This window comes from Balearica regulorum, chromosome 17 (assembly GCF_011004875.1).
Source record: "Balearica regulorum gibbericeps isolate bBalReg1 chromosome 17, bBalReg1.pri, whole genome shotgun sequence".
NCBI lineage: Eukaryota > Metazoa > Chordata > Aves > Gruiformes > Gruidae > Balearica > Balearica regulorum.
The window spans coordinates 9,769,164-9,789,761 of NC_046200.1; the positions used below are offsets into that span (position 1 = coordinate 9,769,164).

At 35.8% G+C, this 20,598-nt stretch overlaps 1 protein-coding gene across 2 annotated transcripts; it reads right to left on the minus strand.

The window, feature by feature from the left end:
* Window positions 1-6,013: 6,013 nt before the first annotated feature.
* Window positions 6,014-20,596, minus strand: CDC45 (cell division cycle 45). 2 transcript variants are annotated; one of them, XM_075769580.1, is made up of 19 exons: window positions 20,174-20,596; window positions 18,855-18,914; window positions 18,468-18,560; window positions 17,881-18,018; window positions 17,152-17,295; window positions 15,958-16,013; window positions 15,293-15,341; window positions 14,402-14,463; window positions 13,962-14,012; window positions 13,053-13,172; window positions 12,539-12,670; window positions 12,056-12,154; window positions 11,636-11,797; window positions 11,302-11,440; window positions 10,866-10,949; window positions 9,562-9,680; window positions 9,036-9,112; window positions 8,203-8,269; window positions 6,014-7,076 (listed from the first exon to the last, which is right to left on the minus strand). In XM_075769580.1, the coding sequence occupies exons 1-18, from the start codon at window positions 20,222-20,224 to the stop codon at window positions 8,205-8,207; spliced, it is 1,701 nt and encodes a 566-aa protein (XP_075625695.1). In that variant the 5' UTR covers window positions 20,225-20,596; the 3' UTR covers window positions 6,014-7,076; window positions 8,203-8,204. The 2 variants fall into 2 exon arrangements, with proteins under 2 accessions (XP_075625695.1, XP_075625694.1); XM_075769579.1 differs by having other exon boundaries at window positions 6,014-7,051; window positions 20,174-20,293.
* Between the last annotated feature and the right edge of the window lie 2 nt (window positions 20,597-20,598).

A 20,598-nucleotide genomic window follows, 5' to 3' on the forward strand; every position in this document is an offset into this window, starting at 1 on the left:
CTTAAACAAGTGGCAAAGACTTCAGAGGAGTGTTGTCAAACTGGGGAATACAAAAGACCCAGATGTCTTAAAATAAACCCAGATCCAGGATTGGAAGGAACTGTGTTGTGATATGTCTTGCGTATACATTTTACCTTAGTTTAGCTCATGAGGCTTGCCCATAAATTCCTATACGGAAGCTCTCTACAGAGTGCTTGATTTTACTTCTGATTTAAGGACGTCATCTGAACCTTCAGCTCATTGAGAACAGCATGCAGCAGCGACTTTGCTAAATGCTTGTTGTGATATCAAATTACTAGGCAAATCTATCTTCCTCTCTTATTATTGAGATCTTAATATATGGCCCAGATCCACGATTCAGTTACAGGTAGCAAGTCAAAGTAACAAATGCCAGGGTACCTATCCAGCAGACACAACCGCCTTCAGGGGGCAGAGGAAATAAAAATTATTCTCTCACACAGCAGCAGTGACTGGGAAACCTGCATTTTCTGTGGTCTGTCAGACCCAGGACTGTCATGACGTTGTGTACAATTGAGTAAAAGATCTCTTGCCTACTTTGAATGTGTTTGACCTTTGTCTTTTTTCTCTAATTCTGCCACCTTCTGAGTGACAAAAATCAAAACTCAAATGCTTGAAGAGAATGGGAGTCCAGTCTGAAATAAAAGCTCACATAATTTTCTTTCCCTAGTGAATGTTTTGCATTATTTCCTGCTAGGAAAGTGTTCATAACCCAAATGCTTGTGCATAAAGGTGGCACTGTATTTTAGAGCTCCACCCTGGGCAGCATTTTTTCCTTAGTCCTTGAATCTGTTCCAAAGGGAACTTTCAGTACCACCTTGAAGCCAACAATGGTACACAACAGCCAAGAGGGACTTCAATTTTTCCATTTAAAGAAGCAAACATTTCACTGCTTGCTTTCTGTCTCACAAGCCAGACTTACTCACAAAGTAACTGAATGTTTTCAAGAATATTCCTTCTATGAGGGAATCAAAACCATCATGACTGACAGAGATACACATAAAATCAATGATCAAATGTTGGTCTTGTTTACTGTCCTGTTTTATGTTTTGTTTCTTCCTCAGTTGTGATACTCTATTGATTACTCCACTTACCTTTTTATAAATACTGCTCCGTACTACTCCCTCTGTGCAAGTTAGGCAAACCCTCAGTGGCCAATTCCAGTCAACAAAGCCATCTTGAAAGAACTCTTGTACAAAAGAGATGGATTTTAAAAATTTCCTTTTTAAGACCTTAAAACTGGGATACTCAGGACGAGAGATTACAGCGATATCTCCTAGAAAGAAGTAACATTTTATTTCACTTGTATTTATGGACAACTGAAGCCTGAAAATGCTGTCCTGAAAAAGGGAGTGGAAAAAGTGAAACTGAAGCATGAAAGATGTCTTGAAACATCTCAGAGTTAGTTTTCCTTTTGTAGTCTAAGACACTGGGATCACAGATTCTAAACATGACAATTCTAAGGTACTTCCCCCTCATCCCATTTATTTACTTCTTTCCATAGGAAACCTTATGACTGTAGAAGGAAGAAATATATACCTTTGTAATAACATTTTTAATTGGAAAATTTCAGAAAACAAGGAAGATTAAACCTTGTTGTATATTACTATCTTTTGCTTCCAAAACAAATGATAGAATGCAATATACAAACTCAGGCTTTCCAGCATTTCTGTTATGCTTCCCAGGACTTCTCTACCAACAGTTTGGGTCCTGTTGAATTCTACTTGCCAGGAAGGCAGTTCCCTACACTCTCTCTAGAGTACATTGGATTTGACTAAACAAACGACAGCTCTCTCACAATCCATTCAGAATTTTAAGACTGCAATGTCTCTCCCAGACCCTGTCAGGTTTAAAAGTGATGATTGTTATCTAATAACATAAACTCACATTGATGGTAGAGCAGATAAAAACATCAGACTGAAATACCTCTGATTTACTGCTTCTGCCATAAAAGCAGTAGGCTCTAAGAGAGTAGTCAGGGTGAGTAGTGGGAAGAAATAGCAGATACTGTAGCTAAATTTAATATGGCTTATGAACTAGAGCCCATATCATTGTCGTATCAACCATATTTTCATCTAAGTACCAAATCACAAAAGACAGTCTGAGGACAGACATACACACTCTTCTAGATCAAGGCAAAAAAGACCCCAATATCTCCAAATATCCAAGGCAGGAATATTTTCTGTCTTTTATATAACAAGTTTTACAATAGCAAATAAAAATAGTGCATATTTGCAAAAGAATTTGCTTAGAAATCATTGTAGAGGTTTATACTTCCATTAACAAGAACAGAGAAAAAAAACTTCCCCAAAAAATTTTTAACCTAAACTTGCAGAGTTTATTTTTTATTTTACCATTAAGCTCTTTCACTGTTTTTTGCCATGTCACCAAATGATCAGAATTTACTCTTTCCATCCACTTACGCATCATTTAGTGAGGGAGTCTAGATTTTTTTTCCTTATATTTTTGCCTACTACCTGTTTTTTAGTGCAGCAGATTAATTGTGCTCTTGCTTTGACTTTGAAAAATAACAACTAGTAGACAGATTGCTTTCTGCATTGATGAGTGTAGAGTAATGCATATGGCAAAAAACCAATGATAATTTGGACCGTTAAGGAGCGAGATACTGATGTTATACCCAGCTAGATCAATGAAATCATCAGATCGGTGCACAGCAGCTGTCAAGAGAGCAGAGTGAGTGTGAAGAATTATTAAAGAGAGGGACAAAGAACAGTCAGCATTAGAACACTGTTGCATAAACTTGTGCACTCACACCTTGAATATTGTGTCTAGCTTTTGTTCTCCCCTGTCTGAAAATGGTTTAGAGAAGAGCAACGGTGATAATCAAGATGCAGAACAACTCCTGTGAGAGGAAGAATTAGGCTGCTATTCTTCAGACTGGCAAGAGATGGTTGTAGGGAATATAAAAAAAGGTTTACAAAATGATGAGTACACAGAAGGGTAGGGACTACAGAGCATCAAATTGGCAAGTTGAAAAAAAATACTGAACAGTTGTAGTTTTTCATACAATACCTAGCTAGGTTGCAGATCTACTCACTAGATAATATTGCACAGGCTAGAATTTTTACAAGGATTCAGGAGGAAGTTATCCAGGTTCACAGATAACTACTGAGAGTTACCAGATAACACAGAAACCACACCTGGTTCAGGATGTCCGTGAGTACAAGGACTGGGAGAGTACTTGTGTTTGTATGTGGAAGGAAGCATCATATGCAATTGCTTTGTTTCTATACTCTTCCCTAGCACCTGCTTTTGACATTATAGAGGTCAAGATACTGATTAAATAGGTCACTGGTCTCCCCTCATGGATGTTATTACCATGTTTAAAGTGGTATAGATCCAGTAGCTCATTCATACAGAAAAGTTGTAATACTTCTCATTTTCATTTTCTTTTTTTTTTCTTAAAAGAAAAGTAAAGGAAGTAAGAATTAATTCTTAACCACTATGCAACCTTGATGTTGGTAAGTACAACTCTATCAAGTCGCTATGATTCTTCTGGGGAAAGGGATTCTCTTTAATTCCAATCCAATGAGGTCCTTACAGTGCAATTTCAATTATGTCTAAATTTATGACCCCAGCAAGAAAACAGTCGTGAATCACTGTACAAGAATGGCATAATTTAGTCAGCTTGTTTGGCTACTTCAGTACTTTGGTATTTAAGGATTTTCATTATTTTATTTTCTTAAAAAATGAAAACATTTTAAAGGATTTGTTTCGTACTTCAATTGTTCTCTAAAAGAGATTAGCAGCAGCAGAAATAATTTAAAGAGCTGATTTATGAAGGTACTATTACAGCAAGCAAACACAGCAGAGGAAAAAGAGTTACTGCAGCTCAAATATAATCCTTAGGGAATGTTTCTATTTGTATTCAGACATGGCTAGGTGGAATGTCACCATACATCTAAGAGGGTAAGCCGATTTCTTAGTGCTCTAACTATTTATTTTAAAATGACTTGTTAGAGCCACATTTTCTGTTTGGGCAAATAAATCAAAAGCATAATAATCTCTTCATGATTCTATGTCAAGAGTTCTTGGCATGGAGTCTCTGTCCAACTCTTAACTGTAAAAAGTGACCATTCTAACTAACCTACACAACGGAGTTTCCATGAGCCATTCGAACCACTGATTTACTGCTGCTGAACTGAGCTACTTTTATACCCACACATTGGGGACTCCACAGTTTTGGATCTTCCTGTACAATGATTCTTCAAGTAATATTAACATCTTCATTTTCAAACTCTATGGCATAGAATAAACTATGTACGGTGTGTCTGATGCTATTTTACATACTGTAAAATGTTGACATGCAACAGTTTTATCTATTGGCAGACACTTCTTCAGGTTTCCACAGATTTAGTAACTTTCTTTTTACATAGTATTCAGCATTCCTGACTGATTTTGGGCCATATTTGGGTGGCCTTGGGACCAGTTCAACAGCTAATCAATTCTAAAATTTGCAAAAGCATTCTTGGCACCTCCAGTAGATCTTGGGAAAACCAGAACCTTAAAAACCACTGAAAACCAAAAAAGCAATAAAGGAGGGACAAAGGAAGGTTATTCTCCATGTAATAGGTCGACAGCTTCCGGCTTACACATCTGTTTGGAGGACAAAGAACCTGCCAGTAAAGCAATTACCAACACATCCCAGCATAAAAACTAGCTCCCATTTCTCATCCTCCCAACGAGGCACAATATGCTGAAGCCAAAGGGTGCATGTGCCTGAAAATTTGTCTGTTTTTCAAGACATGACAGTCACCTATTAAGTCACACAAACACTCTCCTCCCCCCACAACTTCATCCTTCATTGCAAGGCAAGATCTCTATTTATCACAACAGCAGGAAAAGGTGGTAGCAGTAGAACCCAAACACGGCCTGGAAGGGGAAGAGAGTAAATACATGAAGGTCCAGGAAAGGGACGAGGGATACAAAAGTAATAAGAGAACTGATGAGGTGAGATGAAGGGATTCACACAGAGCTTCTAATGAGAGGGGGGAGAAAAAACCCAAACAGGAAAACTAAAACCCCAAACAAGAAGATAATAGTGATAGCTTGCTAAGGTACTCATCAGAACTATTCCATGTATTGAAAACAGCACTACAGGTAACTAAAGATAGAGTAACTAAACTGAGAAGTTTCTTGTCCGTGCTTTTTGATGCCTTCCTCACAAAATGTGTTTCCCTGTCTAAAGGTTTTGTACAGGGAGAAAATTGGGAATTTGGTTGCTTGTTTAGGATTTCCTGATAGATGAACCATGAGTCAGAGATCCAGGATGTGCACGACCTTTTATGCATTTACTGAGCAAGCAGACTGTGGAAGTAAAAATTCAGTTTTACGCAGCACATATTAGTCATTCATGTAATGAAGGTGGTATCACACACTGAAGCACATTGCATTTACTGCTACACATACCCCTGTTTTTCTCTGATATTTACATCTAGAAGCATGGAAGTCCTAAATATATGATAGGACTGAACTAAAGTTACATTTAATGCCGAGGAAATGGCAGTGATTTGTTTGTGACAGATAAGTTTAAGATAAATTTAGGAAATTCACTTGACTCAGCAGTTTGCAACTGAAAGATAAAGTGAAAATATTTAGATGCCTAGCTTTTACATTGTAATCATGGCTTGACACTGGTATCAGTGTTCAAAAAACAACGTAAACTTGTGTGATTCCATTTCCAGACTTAAAGCACAGTAATCTACTTCAGAAATATAATAAAACTACTGTATGCTATGTACAGGCAAAACCCAAAGTACATTGGTAAGGGGGGATATTATTTCTTGCCAATACTACCTAGTAACCATGCAAAACCAAAAGGTGACATTACATTTTATCTTAGGAAACACAATTTTTTTGGCCATTGCAGTTTGGCATAGGGATTTTATTCAGATAAGATGAAAACATTTGAGAAAAAAAAAAAACCCAACCCAAAATAAAAACCCACTTTTGTTTGAATAAAAATATATAGTTTAATTAGCTTTCTGTTGGCTACATTTAAATCACATTTAATATTAAATTAACCTGTATTAAAAATCTTTACAAAGTGTGATGTAATGATAGATAACCTTTACATAGTCATTATAATACACGAACACATTAAAGTCATGCAGAATTCAAGCAGACATTGCAAGAAGAAGAATAATTCCAAACATACACATATACATACCCACCCAATGCACAGCAGGTTAAGTCTAACAAGCAATACCATTTCATATGACCAAAGTGAAATGAAATCTCTGTTAAGGAACAGAATTAAGCTAGTCTATCAATATTGATAATGCTACAGTCTACACACAATTATCATAGTATTTTAGGCTCTTTCCAGGAAAATTACTCCCAAAGCCAAGCTACAAGTGACAATACAGAACCACAAGGCATGACTAAAAATGCTTTATTGATGCCAGAATTCCCCAGATTTTTCATTTGGTATTTGGCAGTTACTCAGTACTTGGATTTTAAAAGTCCTAAAAATCTCAAAACTTGTCTCACAAAACAGTTATTTCAATTAAAGTACAAAACCTCAACCTGACAGCACTAAAAACTAGTTGCAACATTCTAGAGTTTCAAAAAGTTTCTTATTAAAAAAATAAATAAAAAGCATTCCAGACAATTTTAAAACAATATTTGAATGGTAATATAAATATATGGCACTTCTTCAAAGTCTATGTTTTTGTTATTAGCCAACAACTAAACATCACAGAAGCATGTCCTCTAATAAAAGCAGGTTTGACAAATAAAAGTCCAATTTGTAAATACTCCTAGTTGACACCTTTTGCCATTATGAGGGTGGGACCTTTACAAAGAAGCAGTGTTCAATATCCGTGTGCTAAAGTTAGTATTCTTTTGACCTTCCAAGAGGCATAAAAACAACAGTCCAGGCCTGTACTGGTACATTTAAGATAAAGTAAGACAATACATCACAATTGCAGCACCATGAACTTTGGAACACCTGAAATAATTTCAGAGCATCTGATCCTCAGTTTCCAGCACAAGGAGCCAAAAATCACCACTGTGTAACATGGGCAGAAGACAAGCTGAAACAATTAGTAGTCAGAGTGTAAAGAAACAAACAGATGTAAAAAATCTTGGAAGCCATGCATGACTATGCTGTCTAACAAACAACAATTACAGCTATTGATCGACTGCTTCAAAATTCTGAGTGGACAGAAGAAAAAGAAATTGTATCTTTGATACCCATTGAAAAAAGGTAAGTCATATTGTCATTTGGCTTATATATACCATAAAAGATTATCTTTTGAGATTACTTCACATGTTAATGCTAAAAAACAAATCTTTATCTAGATGTGAAAATGCCATGAGGTACTTTATATACTTTCCAATAGTCTTACAGGTTGTCTGAACAAACTTTACAAAACAATGTAGAGTTTAGCAGCTTCTCTGGGAGAAAGCAAGCTATCGCCACCCATCACTACCGAATAAACGCACACACAAACCAGTAAAAATAGTTCATCATTGAAAAGCAGTGAATATTTGAAGACAATTGCAACAGTTTGACAGTCTCATCAGATCTACAGTAAAACCTGTCTTGCCCTAAAGTAGCTTTAAAACAGACTTCGAGCTAGTGTGACGCTAATAGTCACAACTACAAATGAAGTCCTATATCCCCCATCTTTGTTCCAGATAAGAACTACACATGAACATAGGCTACAACCTTAACACTGTCAAAGAAAAATGTAAATTCTACATTAACATCAAAGCCAAGAATGGCACTGCTATGGCCAAGATTCCATCCTGATCTCAAAGAAGCTGTCATAATTATAAGGAAAAGTCAGTAACAGCATATCAACTACAATTAGCTAATATCTCCATTTCTCTCACAACACAAATGGCTGCTTCTTTTCCAGCTGAAGTTAAACAGCCACAAAAAGTTAAAAACAATGGAAGAGAAGCTTATGGATGATGAAACTTAAATATCTCTTAAGGAGAAAAAAAAAAAAAAATATTCTGCTTGTACATTGTCTGCCTCCTCCCAAAAAGAAAAGCAATTGTCTTTGTAAGAAACTCTTATCTTCAATTTATATTTTCACTAGAAGTTGCCACATTTTCTTAGAACATTCTACAGATAATATATGAATATCATTTGGATACTAACTTGATTTGTAATTAATTTTTTAATTAATCATCCTTAGACTGTCTTACCATTAGGATAAGAGAGAAATGAGTGCATCCAGAAATTTGCTCCGGTCTTCTGTTTTCAATTCAATTACTAAAATATGAAATATTCTATTACAAGATGCAAATAACTGAAGGATATACCAGATGTCACACTCGAATATTAATTCCAAGTATACTTAGTTATATTCTTAATCAACTTTAAGAAGGAAAAAGAGAAACTATTTATTTGGACAAAAGGCAAAGCACATTGTTTATTTGGCTGTTAGATTTCAGCAAACTCTGAAATCTAGGTGCTCACTACCTGATATAGCAGCTACTTTTTAAATCTAGGAACATTTCTTTGTATGTTCAACATGCATACATAAGTATGCACTGTTAAAAACTGCCTCTTTTGTAAGCATGTACAAAGATAGGCAAATCTCGTTACATAAATATCTCATTTTTCAAACAGACAATAAAGAATACCTCTCATACTATCAATACCATACTTGATTTGGCTCCTAAATGTAAAAACCCTCACAGATAACCTCATAGATTTTAAACTGAAGTGGACATATGAAAATCATTACTCCCTGCAAAATGTAGATCGTCTTTAAAAGATATGCAAGCCTCTCCTAGTAGTTTATAACTTCTGCACAACAACATAGCACTTAGAAAAAGATTGACAAATAACATAGTTTGTGTTTATACTAAACTCAGGAGTAGCATATCACATACACACCCTTGATGTTTGCATCTAAGACATATACAAATGAGTATATTGTCTGCAGTGATTATGCTTTATGGAGGCTGCGTAAACACTGACCCCTAAAGGACTATTTGGTGAATGGAAGAAGCAATAAGGCAGCATTACTCACTTGACATGTCAAAATGGTTGTGTAAAGTCCTAGAACTGGTGCTGTCTGCAGCTTTCTCAAATGCTCTTCCAAAAAAGCTAGAAGATAAACAGAAATACAAATGAGCATTACAGAAAAGGAAATATTTACTAAGGTAGAAGTATGGAACTTTTTCCTTGCTGAGAGCTGAAAATATCTTCCAGGTGTTTTTCATGTGCCATGTATTCAACACACACCTCACCTGCTCAAGTGCAAAAATCTTAACATTGCAGGCTTTAAGAAAAAGTCATGGGTCATAGTGAACTGTTTCTTTTAAAATAAAGAAATAGTTAAGAGGGAAAAAAAAAACCTTGTAAAGAAGCTGGGGAAGATCTGTATCCTCTCTCAAAGCATCTCATGCATACCATATGCAAAAGCATGTTTTTAAGAAGGATACAATTCAAGTCACCATATTCAATGTTAAATAGGTACAGGAAAGATATTTGCTTCGGAGACAGGAAAAGTCTATAGATAAGCTTTAGTAAGAACTTTTAAACAATATGCTTACTTCTTTTTGTCAGAGCTTTCTGTCTCCGGAGGAATCCCCACCATGATCACAGTTCCCTGTTCAACATCCATTGGTGCAGCCATTATCAGTGGCAGCAATTTACAACGCTTGCTTCTTGTCTGGAAGTCAGAAAGCCTCTTTGTTAGAGAAAACTCAGGAAACAATTTAGATTCAGCTCTCCACATGAGCTAGCATTACAAATATTCATCTAAGGATACAACTATAATGCAGTTCAACAGAGGGTGGTTTCTTTCTTAATCCCCTTCCTTCTTACAGTAAAAATCATTTTAAGAACCAATAGAAATTTAAATTCTTCTCCAACCTCACATTCCATTTTAACATAGAAATAATATGGACAGACAAGATATGATTTACAGTAAAGAAAAAAGCTCTTTAAAAAAAAGAAACACAAAACCTGCAGGTATGGGTGTCCAAAAACTTGGCCTGGGCTTTTTTTTTTTTTTTTCCTCCCAATAATCATTTTACATTGAAATACAACAGATAATTTCTAGTGAAGACTGTGTTTGTCAAGATTTTATTTTCCCCTACCATATTGTTTTACAGCAGTAAATTACAAAATTTGTTAACATTACAGCTTAATTAAATAAAATAATTCTGAAGATTTTAACATTTTTAGATACTTAAGTAGATGAAACAGAAGTTTGTTTAAAGTGTTTTGTTCTTAAGGTAAATGTTTCGCAGTGAGTTTTAAAAATGTTGTCCTGCTCCTGGTGGCAGCCAGTTATTCATCATGTCTAACTTTCAAAATGAGGACAGACAGATGCAATCTGACAGGGATAGACCACCATAACTTTCATTTACAAATTAGGAATTGATCACCGTGATGAGAATTCTCAATCTTAAAACCTCATTTTTATCTGAATTGTGTAACTAATAGCTCAAAAGATAAATGCAATTTAATTTCAGTTACATTAGTTGTAAATATCAGAGGATTTTATTTAAACAGACAGAAGTCTTCAGATAACAATTACCAGTCCTGCAATATTGCTCTTTTGTGTGTCTATTTAACTTTTCAAAGTATGTATTTAGTGATATGCTCCCTCAAAACTTATAAAATTACACAAAGGTTTCAGATTGTAAGTATCTTAGTAATGAAAACTCTAGGCAGATATCTTTCTTAGAGCAGCACTCACAGATGTGCTAAAATTATCCAACCAATTAGCAGAAAACCATTATTAAGATTTTCATATAATATTTTTAATAATCAACTGCAAGTATCCAACAGAACAATATTTACTACATAGGCCAGAAGTTAGCTTGTCAAAAGCTTTTGATTTACTTACAGAGCAAACAAATGATTTGAGTAAGTATTTGCTAAGCAAGCACAGAGACACTGGTTTGGAAAACAGTTTCACGTCTGGTGTGCCCTAGGAAAAGAAAAATTATTTCAATTACAATCCAAGATTATTCTTCCACTTATTTAATTTTAATATCTATTGACAAGTAAAAAAGTTTAGTGTCACTCAAAGAACACTAGTAAGAACCATTACAATAGAGGAGCTTGAGCTCACCCACTTGACTTGAATATGAAGTCCTCCCTACTTTGAAAGGACTGATTCTTCCTTTGGGAAGTTTAGAGCTGATGTCAATATTGACCCATCAAAGTACAGCACAGTATAAATAAATAGGTTCTTTCTGATGGAGTTATTCTTCTTTAGTCAAGCAGTTAGGGAAACAGTGTTATTCAACTATGAGACAGCCAAAAACTAGAATTCTGACCTCCATGAGAGAGCAATAGAGAAAAGGCCCCTGAGAAATTACAAGGTTGGTGCAAATACAGCTGGCTACTGTCTGCTGAATGGCACGTAACTGCTTTTTGGCTAGGTCAAGTCCTTGGTGCAGTTTGTCCAGGTTACCCCTGCAAAAGAAAGAATAAACACTTTCATATTAAAACAAAACTTTTCACACAAAAGTGAAACCTCTCTAAACACTATTCAGTGGGATGTTTTGGGTTTTCTTCAGTGGCTTGTGAAGCATCAATGCATCTTTTAGATACATAACCCATGTTCCCTAAATAAAACTGTAAAAGAATGAAGAGACATATTTTCAGTACCTGGAGAGACTGTCCAAAGCTTTAATGAAATTAGTTGTTTCAGGCTCCTCTTTCTCTATATTCTCCATGAGAGAAGCTGTTGCATAAACTATATCACTTGCTGAGAACTTGTTCTTAAAGCCAAAGTGAATGCTGAAGGTCTGAACTCTTAAATCCTTCATTCTGCAAAATGAAATAAAACCAGTAAAGATTATTAACATTATCAGCTTTATAATCAACATTGACCAGCCATCTCCTCCGTATGTTAACATTAAGAACATCAAGACAAATCATACCCAAACATTTGCAACAAGCCTAATTACTTTGCCAATCTAAAAAACATATTTTTAGAACAAGATATTACCTGCTCTTCATACAAAAATATTTGAAATTAATTGAAAAGTATTTTCAGATAAGGCATTTGTATTTGAAACAATTTACCCAAACTTGTTTGCAGATTCTTCAATCATTTCCCGAAGATTTTCTTTCAAAGACATGTCCATGGAATTAAACTTCTGTTTCACTTGCTTCAAAGGCAAACTAAAAACGGAAGGAAAAAAATACATTGATAGGTATGCCAGAAGAAACATTTTCCCTTTCTTTCACAGAACTTTCGTAATATTAGATAATTTAGCAAGTTAAGTCTGACAAAGCTTGTTTGCATTCTTTTTTCTTTAGTCATTGAAGAGTGGATGTGAGAAAGCACAGATTACTTATGAATCTACTATTCCATACAGCTGAAGTATTCCTCATGCACCAAGACACAAGTTGCATAACTCAACACAAAGAGACTCTGCAACCTACTCAGAGCCCCAAAATCATATTTAAATATTAAGGAGAACTTGCAAGTGATATTCTCAATATTTTCCCATAATTCGTTGAAAAAATGATCCTTTAATCGAGACCCAGATTTTTATAACTCACCCCATGTCAGCCAAAAACTCCTGGAGCCTCTTCTGCCCTTGAACAGACCAAAGCTTCAGGCTAGCAGAGGTATATGAAGTGTTACAGAGACTTTCGTATAGAGACCAGTGCTGATAAAGTGCCAGGCGCAGACTGAACAGGAATTACGGAAAATACTTATAAGCACATATCTCATTTAAAATTACAAATTGTAACAAAACTCCACAACTAATAGGTAAGTCTTCAGTTGCTCTTATATATTGCATGTCTGTGCTACGTAAGATACAGTTAGAAGCTGCAGGTGCGTGTAACCCAAGACAAGCAATATTGACTTGTAACTAATTCTGAAAGGTTAAGCTGAACTGAAGATACATGAGCTATTGAAAGAGAGATTCACATTCAACAAAATATTTAAATTTCCATTTCTTTTAATTCCATTCTCAGCAGCAAAGATGGTGCTGGGTATTCCCGCCCCCCCCCCCCCAGACAAAAACTCAACTGGAGTTCACTTTCCCCAGATCTCATGCAAGGATACTCATATTCAAATGCTATTCGCATGCAATCAATTGACAGAGAATTTTCTTCATCCTCGTTGCGGTGGTTATGGCGAGACACATGACGCTGTAGGATTCCAATATCAGTCACATACTTCATTCTTAATAAAAACAAATTTGTTACTTCACTTTCTTCCTATATATTTTCATACTTGATTATGAGAACACAAAAACCACAAAAAGACTGCATGTTGGCCAGTCAGCAGCAGAGAACTGCAGATATGTCTTAAAAGAACTCAACAAACCACTTGTTAAATAATGTTCTTTCAATATGCAGCAATACACCCAGGCAATTAAAGCTAAAGAGAGACAGAAACTGACCAATGAAATTAGTTACTTATTACATTTATCTCCTTAAAAACATCCATGTATTAGTAACACTAGAACACCAGAATTAAAGTCTACACATGCACTACTAGAATTCTGATGGTATCAAGTAAGAAATAAGGGGCGGGGGGGGAGAAAATCTGAAACTCCAACTAAAACTGGAAAGGAAGCTACAGGATACATAACAGATAATATTTTTTTCCTTTAATAAAACTGTATCAAGGTAATATTTATGTACTCTACTATTAAATACCATTACTTCCTGGATCAAAAGTGATTGTTATATAATTTTGTAAAAAATAAAAAGTTAATTTAAAAATTCTAAATAGTAGAAAAGGAAACTACATTTTTTTCTGAGGTATATTCCCATTTTTGGAAGGCATCAGATCACATTCAGTTGTTAAGATATTTAATGTCACTGTTTATTAATTACCTTGTATTATATGAATTCCTGTATGTTTCCTGATCTCTATTAATTGCTATTAGTTACTCCTAAAAATAAGATTTAAAATATAGATAAATAAAAGATAATAATAAAGACAAATTAAAAAAAACTTTCTTACTGAGTGATTTTATCTTGGACCCATTGATCTGTTAGGCCAACAATAGCCCACCTAAAATTGGGAGGGGGGAAGAGAAAGGGGAAAAAGTTAAACCAAAAAATATTCCAATACAGTATATTATATTTAACCCTCTAAGTATGTAAAAGAACAAGTCAGAAACACTGTTCACCAACTGTACACCGAAGATAACAGCAAAGCTATATATTATTATTCCATCTTTAGCAGACATACATATATAGTACCATCCTCCCTTTTTCCAGGGAAAATCTATTGGTTGCATGTAATTAATTTACACGGATGTGTCCTCCAATTCAAGACATACATCCACTCGTGAAATAAACTGGAACCTCATACTGAAATCACAGTTTGGGGAAATCTTGCCTCTCATTATTATGGGTTTAAGCTTCTACCCTCTATGAAAAATGATAATGGAAACATACCACAACATGTCATTCAAGTCTTTAGACATTATCCATGCCAGATCAAACATCACCATCGCAGACTGTATGAGGGAGAAGCAAAAACAGAGGATAAATAAACACAGAACTCTCACCTCATTAAACAAATAGAGCACAGTCAAGTTTGCTAAATCCTAGCATGTTGCTAAAGTTCTAGAAATCACACTTGAGTCTGACAATCTGCCAGTGTCTTACTTCCTAAGACATGAAGTAGAAAGAAAAATATTTTATACAGCTCTACAAAACCGCATTACATATGAAGCAGCACTTCACAAAATACAAAAATAATCAGACAAGAGGCCAAATGACAGAAGGAACAGCTTAATGTCCTCAGAGTTATGTCTGAAACATCCTGACACTTTGAAAACTTTGAAAGGTGAACAAGCTCCCCACATACTAAAGTCTTTTTGCGACAATATTTTGTGCATAGACAGATATTTTTGTCAACACCTAAAAAAAATTACTCTATCATATTTTTTTTTATACCAGCATTAAAGATATCAAGGAACAAAAATATTAATGGCTCAGGCTTATCATTTTCCTCCACTGCTAACATTACATTATCCACTGTGACTCAGCTGGCTGCCAGTCTACCGGTATTGTTTCTATGATTTATCTAATTCATCAATGGTAAAATTGAATGTACACAACCAGAGAACAGTAAACTGATAAGTCAAACTACTTGTACATATATGATGTATGTTATATATAACAATAAGATACAAAAATAACAAGATAGAACAATATTGTTATAACATGTAGTATTATTAGATAATTATAACATTGCATTAGGTAATTGTAACATTGGATATTGTCCAATTACCTTTACATTGGCACTTGGTGCTTTTATAGCAAACAAGAGTTTATACTTACTGAGGTCCCATGGTATTCATATTGCTCATAATCAAAAAGAATTTCTCGTCTAAAAAGGAAAAAAAAACCACCCCACATTTGATTAAGTGATGAACGGGTCATTGGATCCAACTAAAAAAAATATAAGCCAGGAATTGTGAAATAATATTTAAATTTCATTTTAACAATTAAAAAAAATTAAACTTGGGCTAGAAATTGTTTTTCTGCACAGGAGTTAGATTTTAGTAGCAATATGGAAGCCACATTGAAATGTATTCGTAAAGCAAAAAGAAAAAAAATATTAAATCATTATTCCTCAAATTCCATTTTATCTGATTTGTTCCTGCTCATTCCTATTGACAATAGGAAGAAATAAGACAAAAAGAAGAAAACAGAAGCACAAATTTCACCCTAAGATAGACAAGACAAGAATACCACAGCTACTTAAAAGTGAACCAAGGCACTTGTTGCTACTCATTTAAAATTACTGTTTTACAACCATCATCCATTTAAACATTTTATTTTTATATAGTAAATGTCTCTCTCCACTTTATTCAGAAAGTTAGAACTACAGCAGCTTGCAAATCAAGCAATATAGTATCATATTTTTGTATTCTCAACAAGATTTTAATCAAAGAATAAGAGAAAGAGATATATAAGCAACATAAAAACCCAGTTAAACACACCTGCGTGCCTCCCATTCTCGCCTCTGTCGCCTTTTCATTGTTCTCTCTATTACATCCTGTAAATTAATTTGGTTGTTAAAAAGCTAGAACAAATACTTTAATGACTAAGTCTTCAATAAAAAGACAATTAAATTCTTCATTAAAAGGAATTATTCCTATTAACAACGTCAAATGATAAAAGTATTACTATCAAATATTTTTCCAAGGAACACACTTTATATAAAGTCATGGTATCTTTCTGCACTAGCATTTATTTAGCTTGTCTTCACAAATAAGAGGCCCAGTACACGGTATTTTCAACACTAGCAACATTGCATCCTACCATTTTATACCATAAAAATGACAGTGATGAGAAATAAAGACTAGATGATTAATGAAGGTCAGAAAAAGAGGGACTGACTGTATATTTAAACTCCATAAATAGCATCATCAGCTTGAAAACTCAAAGAAATAAAAAAGATCTTTGTGAAATATTTAACAGATTCAAGAATAGTTTTTGTGTGTACTATTTACAGATTTTAATTTGATTTTCTAATATCTGCTTTTGCTGAGTTAGTGCCCTTCATAGACTAATAGGAAAAAATGTACTATGTTAATAGAAAAATAATATGAGATATATATTAAATCTGAGAACGCGTTTACATTTAATTGTCTCTTCACAGCACTAGCCTTGTGTCTTTGCTTTCTTGTATATTATAAATAGAAAATACGTTACAAATAACATACAGTTAATTTAATTTTTTGTGTCTACCATAATATACTTTTGTTAGTTTACTGCTACAAGGACAGACAAAATGTATTGCTAAATTATTTGTGAGCTTCTATCTTTTCAAACAATTGTTTAAAAGAAAAGTTTATATCTAAATAAGTTGCTTTGCTAGACTGAAAAGCCCAGAGCACATTATCAGGGACAGATCTCTTCAGTTCACTGCTTAAACAAAGACAGTGTTATGCATAATCACATTTTTGGGTTTTTTATAATGAGAAAATATTTCTGTGCAGTTCAGATAAATAAACATTTTCTGTATGTTAAACTCTACAGGTCTTACTAGATTATTTTTAAATCTTACACTTGAATTTGTGATCTAATGGAACATAATTTTTAAACTTAAATGTCATTATTATGATGGTGTAAACTATATGTAATAACTGTTTTATTTTCCTTCTTTTCACAACAAAGTAGCAGAAACACACCTCTTCAAAACGCCTGCGTTTCTCTGAAGGTTCTGACCCATCACTTTCATTCTCTGAGTCCTCTTCTTCATCCTCTTCATCTCTGAAGATATCATCATAAGCAGGAACATCAAGATCATCATCTTGTTTAACTAACAGCTTAATCTACCAAGAAAAAAAAAAAGTATTTTAAATAAAGTATCTTATTTAATGACTGAAAAGCACTTCAAATGACAAATGAGAAAACTTCAGATACTTAGCAAGAGAAACTAAAAATTCATTTTGGCAGTTATGGATTCCTAGCATAACAAAAAAACTGCTTTTTAATACAAAGATCTTACTTATTTACACAAAGTAAGAGTAAAAAAATGTATTCCTTGATTACAGCATTACTTAAAGAATTCTCATTTTTATGCTCGTTAAAGTCATGTTGTCAAATAATTTGTGCTTAATACTCAAATTCTAAGTGTTGCTAGATGCTGAGAGATAATACATGTTACATTCTGGAGGATGTTTATCCTCTGATTTGTAGCAGTTTGAGTTACAGCAACAGGATTAACAGGTGCTTACTCCTGACAACTATCACACTGCTAATGGTATATATTCTATTACTGAAAGGAGATTTTTTTCTGATCATGCACGTTACTACTGATTCCATTATAATATCCATTAATACTGCTTCCTGACCTACTGTAAGCAGTTTTGCAAAACACTGTGCGAAGATTTTTATTATGAATAAAAAATGTTTACCTGTGTGTCATTGTAAACATTCACTATGTTGATAGGTCTGTGGCTGTCACATACAAAAAAAAAAGTGTCTTCTTCAGGCTGCAAGATCTCCAGAAGGTCAACATTGGCACCACAATTAATAAGAACATAATATTTGAACTGCAAACAAAAAAAAAAGAAGAAAAAAAAAGAATGCTTTTTACTTCAGTTAGCAGGAAACATGGAAGACTGAAAACACCTTTACAAAACCTCCAAAGCACTCATTGTTGTCAAAACTTGTATTTACTTTCTGATATTCAATGGAAGAAAAAAAATCCATAAGATGAAACACCAAATTCGGGGATGTCGGACATCCAATACCACCACCATCTATATCTCAAAATGCGTGCAAATTTAATTTGAATGTATTCCAATTATAGCACATTAATTTGAGCTAATGTAAAAAGCTTGATAAGTTTGTTACTGGTATGTTAAAATTTAAACACTGTTTTGAGGTAATCTGTAATAATAATTAGCTTAAGAGCTGACATTTTAAGTTGGTGAAAGGGAAGAAGTGCATGCCTATATAAGATGAGCTGCAACTTAAAAATTTTCCGGTATTTTTTCACCTGATCTTTATGCTCGAGAAAAGCAGTTTCAAGTTCTTGCCATCCAGATACTGGGACGAGCGTATATTGCACATGATCACATTGAAACAAGGCCTGAAATTAAGGAAACAGCTATTGGCAAAGGTGAGGGGAAACAACTTCTTCTACAATGCTATACCATGCTATAACTCTATTTCATGCAAATCTTTATCTCGAAGACATCCCAAATGCCAAATCTACATGAAATTTGGGACTATGACTTACCAGTTTTCAGTGTCATAACTGATGGAAAAATTAAGTTACAAAAGCAGATTTAACCTTCACCCTTTCCCCAGTTCAAACCTATTAAAAGGATCCCAGGGCATTTTTTCCTTTTACTGCTAGCCTACAGTGATAACAAAGACTTACTTGGAGTATTTTACAAGCACATAATGCATCAACATCTGAAGCAACAAGAAGAAGAACACGCTGCAAAAATAACAGAATAACAGTATTAATATAGGTGCCAAATCTAATGTGCTAGTACATGAAATGTGTAGATCACTGTGAGACCAGAAAGTGAGAAATTCAGGTAGAGATCATTATAATCATAAACCAGAATTTCTTCTGAACAGACACTGCAACCAAAATGAACCAATTTGGATCCTGGTAAATATGAGCAGTAAATAACTCCACATACCCAAAATACATCAGCTGCTTTGAGGAAATGTAATTATTCAGACTCCTATGAACAGCACATAGTATTGAAGGTTCAAAGCTAGTCAGCCCTACAGCTGTTTTCATCATGTCTAGAAAGGCCTAAGTTTTCAGCATGGAACTTAGAACAGTTTTGAGTAAACAAAAACTGTAGCAAAAATAGGAACATGACAACTCCTGCAATACCCTTGATTTAGGCAAAACAGTTTATCTGGTGGGGGTTTTTTTGCCCCCACCCCCCCTTTTTTTGGAGATTTTGCTCACAGTTGGAGAAGTTGAGGGAAATGCTTTCATTTGCACAATCCATAACGTAGTTTCACAGGTAGAAATACTAAAAGACTGTCCAGCAAAAGCTTTACCCCTTCAGTGTACACACCCACGCTGAACAAAGTGATGGTTAAAAATGAAAGTAGCCAACCAGACCTGCTATAAGAAAGACTACAAGACAACCTCAAAGAAGACAGAATACAGAAAATTTAGTGTCTGGGCAAACAATATCAAAACGGTTAAAAAGACTGATAGAAAAAATATTGATCTAGAGATGTCTTGGTTAAACAAAAGATCCACAAGAATACCCAAAGCACTCGCGAGAAAGGAGGGGAACTATGTGTAAAACCCTTGGCCAGACCTCGCCGCGCTGGCAGCGGCTTTGGGTCGGGTTTCCGACGCCGTAGAGACGCTCGGGAAGGGTATTTTTACCACCCGGGCTGACTGGCGGACCCGCCGCCCTCAGCGCGGCCCGAGGCGTTACGCCCGCCTGACAGCGGCGCTGCCCGCCGCCGCCCCCCCACGCCGGCAGCCCCGGGGACGTGGGCACCACCGCCCCCAACAACCCTCAAGGCCCTAAGAGGACCGGAGCGCCTCAGCCGTCGCCGCCACAGCCGGGGACACCCCGGCACCGTCCCCGCTCCGTGAGGCGTCGGGAACGGCCGCAGCCCCGCGGGAAGTGGCCGGAGGGAGACAGCTCCGCCCGCCGCCGGAACGCCCGGGGTGACACAACCCCCTCCCCGGTCGCGGCCCACCACCCGCACCTGGCTGACAATCACGTCGTAAAATTCCCGGCGGCAGTCGGAGATGAACATGGCGGCAGCGCGAGAACGGCGGGGAAGCGGCGGAGAAACGGAGGCAGATACGGGCCGCCCCCACTCAAACTAGGCGCCAATTCAACGCCGCTTCCCGTTGGTCTTCTCGTCACGGCACGCTGGCCAATTGAAAAGCGTTCGTCGCTCGTTCGCAGAGCGGATTGGGCAAGCTGCCCAGCCCATTCCGGGTCTTCAACAATGGGATTGGGAAAAGGGAGTAGCCACGCACGCGGTTGACCAATCCAGGGAGTCGCTCAGCCGGAAGCATCGTACTGGCTTTTGTTGCCGTGTCTGCCATCTTTGCTGCGGGCCTATTATTTGCTTGGCCATTTCAGTGAGTCTCACGAAGAGGCGGGAGGGGCCATATCAACATT